The sequence below is a fragment of the Lytechinus variegatus genome, chromosome 11, assembly GCF_018143015.1.
Source record: "Lytechinus variegatus isolate NC3 chromosome 11, Lvar_3.0, whole genome shotgun sequence".
NCBI classification, from domain to species: Eukaryota; Metazoa; Echinodermata; class Echinoidea; order Temnopleuroida; family Toxopneustidae; genus Lytechinus; species Lytechinus variegatus.
The window spans coordinates 6,854,184-6,857,726 of record NC_054750.1 but is presented as its reverse complement, the minus strand read 5'-3'; the positions used below and the strand labels follow the sequence as shown (position 1 = coordinate 6,857,726).

General features: G+C 41.6%; 1 protein-coding gene across 1 annotated transcript; it reads left to right on the top strand.

Annotated features, from left to right (window-relative positions):
• Positions 1 to 740: 740 nt before the first annotated feature.
• Positions 741 to 3,284, top strand: LOC121424548. The gene is made up of 2 exons (XM_041620271.1): positions 741 to 2,130; positions 2,497 to 3,284. Exons 1-2 carry the CDS (start codon positions 862 to 864, stop codon positions 3,052 to 3,054), a joined length of 1,827 nt encoding a protein of 608 aa, XP_041476205.1. The 5' UTR covers positions 741 to 861; the 3' UTR covers positions 3,055 to 3,284.
• Positions 3,285 to 3,543: the final 259 nt, after the last annotated feature.

Genomic DNA, 3,543 nt, shown 5'->3' with positions numbered 1-3,543 from the left:
GCCTTACTTTGGCGCAAATAAAAATTTACATCACTTCAAAGAATACCTCCTGGTTATGAAACGATCCCCATATAATCCAAGCGTTTACACATACCACAAACATTAGGTATCGAATTATTTGGGAGAAGATACTTTTTCCAGTCATATATACACTGCAAAAACTCCGGTGTTGATTAAACACCAGCCCGGAATTTATATATGTTCAAACCAGAGAGGTGCTAAACAACACCAGGTGCGTTTTGATCTCACACCAGATAGGTGTTTATACAACACAAATTAGTATTAAAACAGCATCGGTTTGATTCAAAACTGTTGTTTCAATATATATACTTCTCTGGTGTGGACACATAGATTCCGGGCATGTGTTAAATCAACACCAGAGTTTTTGCAGTGTATATTGATTATGCGTTCATGACATATCTTCTATAAAAGGAGATTTGTGAGGTGTCAATTTTTTTTTTTTTTGGGGGGGGGGGCGGGCTCACACGGTATATTGGTAATTTCACGGGGTGTGCCTATACACCTTCTGCCCGCCGATCCGCGCTTGTGAATGAAAAAGGTTTTGTGGACTTTGTCCCTTTAGTCATGGAGCTCTATGCTTTAGTTCAGTTAGCGTTTTGCTCTTGTAAAGGCCTAACATTATTACAGCTCTAAATTAATAATAGCCATTGTTGACACGGTCGATTGTCATATTTGTTTTGGCCGACCATATCACGTGCTCCTATACCACAGTCTTTTTAACAACCGGGTATAGTATGCCTAGCCTACACTGCAGTCAGGTGAACTCTGAGAACATCATGATGACTGCATGGTGTAGAACGATCAGATTCTTACCATCTGTGGTGTAGACTTTAGAATAACATGGAACACCACTTTGGGTATTCGGTGATCAGAAACTTCGACTACTCTCAGCCATTCGCAGAAGGCATCGTCAACAAAGGCCAACGTGGGCATCGCAATCTGCACATTGTGAGCAAAACATATCTCGATATCTTTTTACCGATTCAAAGTCATGACCCAGCAAGGACTACCCACAAAGTTCCCATTTCTCACCAAGATGAGAAACATGGCGTAGATTCTCGACAGAAGCTGATTATCGGAAACGCCAGGAATGCCGCCACGCCTACTCGCCAAAAATCTTCAGCTTTTGATACAGATGCGGATTCAAACGTTGATGGTGGAGACGTGCGAAACTGTTCCAAGGTTGGAGAAACTATGGAGAAAAGGGGTAAAAAGAGGCCACCGCCTCTGGTAGTCTTCGGGTATGGTGGTGGTTGGCGAAGAGGTGACAAGCAGACATGGCGGCATTACATCTCTCGATGGGACGTCAATTTGGCTTTGGCGGCACTCGTCGGGCGTGACCGTTACTATAGCAACATAGGGGAGAGTTTCGTGAGCCGCGGGATTCCATGTGCAGTCCTGTCTTACCCCCTCGTACCAACCCCATTCCCGATCAATCTATTCGAAATCGGGAGTTCGTTTGTTCTTTCGTTTGCAGTCATCCTTCTGCTAGCCCTCTCCTCGACTTTGATACTAGATGTTGTGCTAATATCGCTATCATACTCGTCACTTATGCTGAGAACTTGGGACTACCTACAGAATCATTTGGACTATCCGATCCTGACAGTACTGGCAGTAGTTGCCATTTTATCACAATTACTAACCCTTGGAATCATGGTGTCTCGAGAACTTTCTCTCAAGAGTCAAAATCAATCTAAGAGCGGGATGTCACTTTCAAACTTCATATCTATTCTCATTGTTTTCAGTGCAATCATCTGGGCAGTATTAACATTAGATTCATATTGTTCTTATATACCTAACAACATCCGGATGTTGTCAGTCTCTGGGGCGCTTGTGTTGTTTGTCCAATATCTTGTCTACCACTTTCAGAAGATGACGACGTTCCGCCAGACGTCTTCAAGATCCTGTCTTGTTGCCGACCCCAAGGGTCAAGCAAAATGTGTAGCTCTTGCCATGAGGTGGCTTGTAGACTATGGACGGTCAACTGGTCACTTCGATCCAGAATCGTTGGTCCTCATGGGACACTCGGCTGGTGGTCATCTGCTATCACTTGTAGCCCTTGACCATCACTATTTGACAGACGTTGGAATCGACCATCGAATTATTAAGGTAAGATGAGGAATAGTTGGTAACCTAAAGGACAAGGTATTATAGGCCTAAACGGGGACAGTTAATTCCACACCTATCGCACCTACTGACTTGTTTGGTGATTTCGACAATCCTTAAAATTAAAAGCAGATACCAGGATATGAATGCATTATGTCTTCACCACACTTGACGAAATTGCATTAAATTTTGATTGTTATTCCCGGAAGTATTCACAACAAAACATTTACAAACAGATAATATCAACATGATCAAGAAAATGGTCTAGAGCTGAATTTAGAATTGATAATTGAATATTACTTGGAAGCAATAAGTAGATGGATCTACAATATTGATTCGGTAATATTTATTTTTTTCATCTTAATACAGGGTGTCATCACTTTATCAGCTGTCCATGATCTTCGAAGTATCAGCGCGGGATTACCTTACCACATCTACCTCAAACCAGCCTTCGGGAAGGATCCTTCTTACTGGACCAGCATGTCTCCAATTGAGTATATCAAACTGGATGAGAAGGTGGTCAAGACGGTGGATAAATCTGATTCTCGCCAGCCTTTGCCCAGTACGCCAACTTCCCCGTCCTTGGGCAACAACCCCACCCCGACGAATTTCCGATCTCCTCTGTCTTCTACTATTAACTCATTTACTCCCCATCGCCCTCATTTTCTCATCATCAGCGCCGGCAAGGACTTCGATTTCATGATCAAGGATTCCGAGATGATGCATTCCAGTCTAGAGATCAATGGGTACCAATCCCAGAGGCACTTCATCCAAGGGTGCAACCATTTCACCATGGTTAGGAAGTTTGGTTGTCCGTGGTATCAGTACTGGATTGGTCATATTATTGGGATAAGGCGGGACTGGAAACCCACGGATGGAGAGCTAATGTGCTGGGACTTTGTTCAACAGTTCTGGAACTGTGAATAGTCAGATGTTTTGCGTTGGTTACAGTAATCAAATAAATATTTGATTGAAATAACACTTTTTTAACACTACATTATTGATGCATTACTTTAAGGTATCGTTTCATGCTATTTTCCCTCTGGCTGTTACCATAGTAACGGTTAGATAACTTTGCCATCATGGCAACTACCATGGAACATGGCTCAGCACCAAGGTGGTAGTTACCACAATGACAAAGTTATCATATTCCTTTTTTAAACTAGAGTTAGTTCCTCGTTTAAAAAAGGATCGCAGTATACTTCTCAGTCAATAAAAAAACCAAAGCTTTTTCACTGACAAGGTCATACTGTTAATTCAGTTACTTTTTACAAATTACGTGAAACGATGCACAGAATACCATCTTACAAAGTATTTAAATAAAATTCGAACTGAGAATGATATTTATTACGTAGTTTTTTTTATAAAGATTTGAGATCGATCGCAAGTTGTTCATATAAAAAATAAATAAGAAGA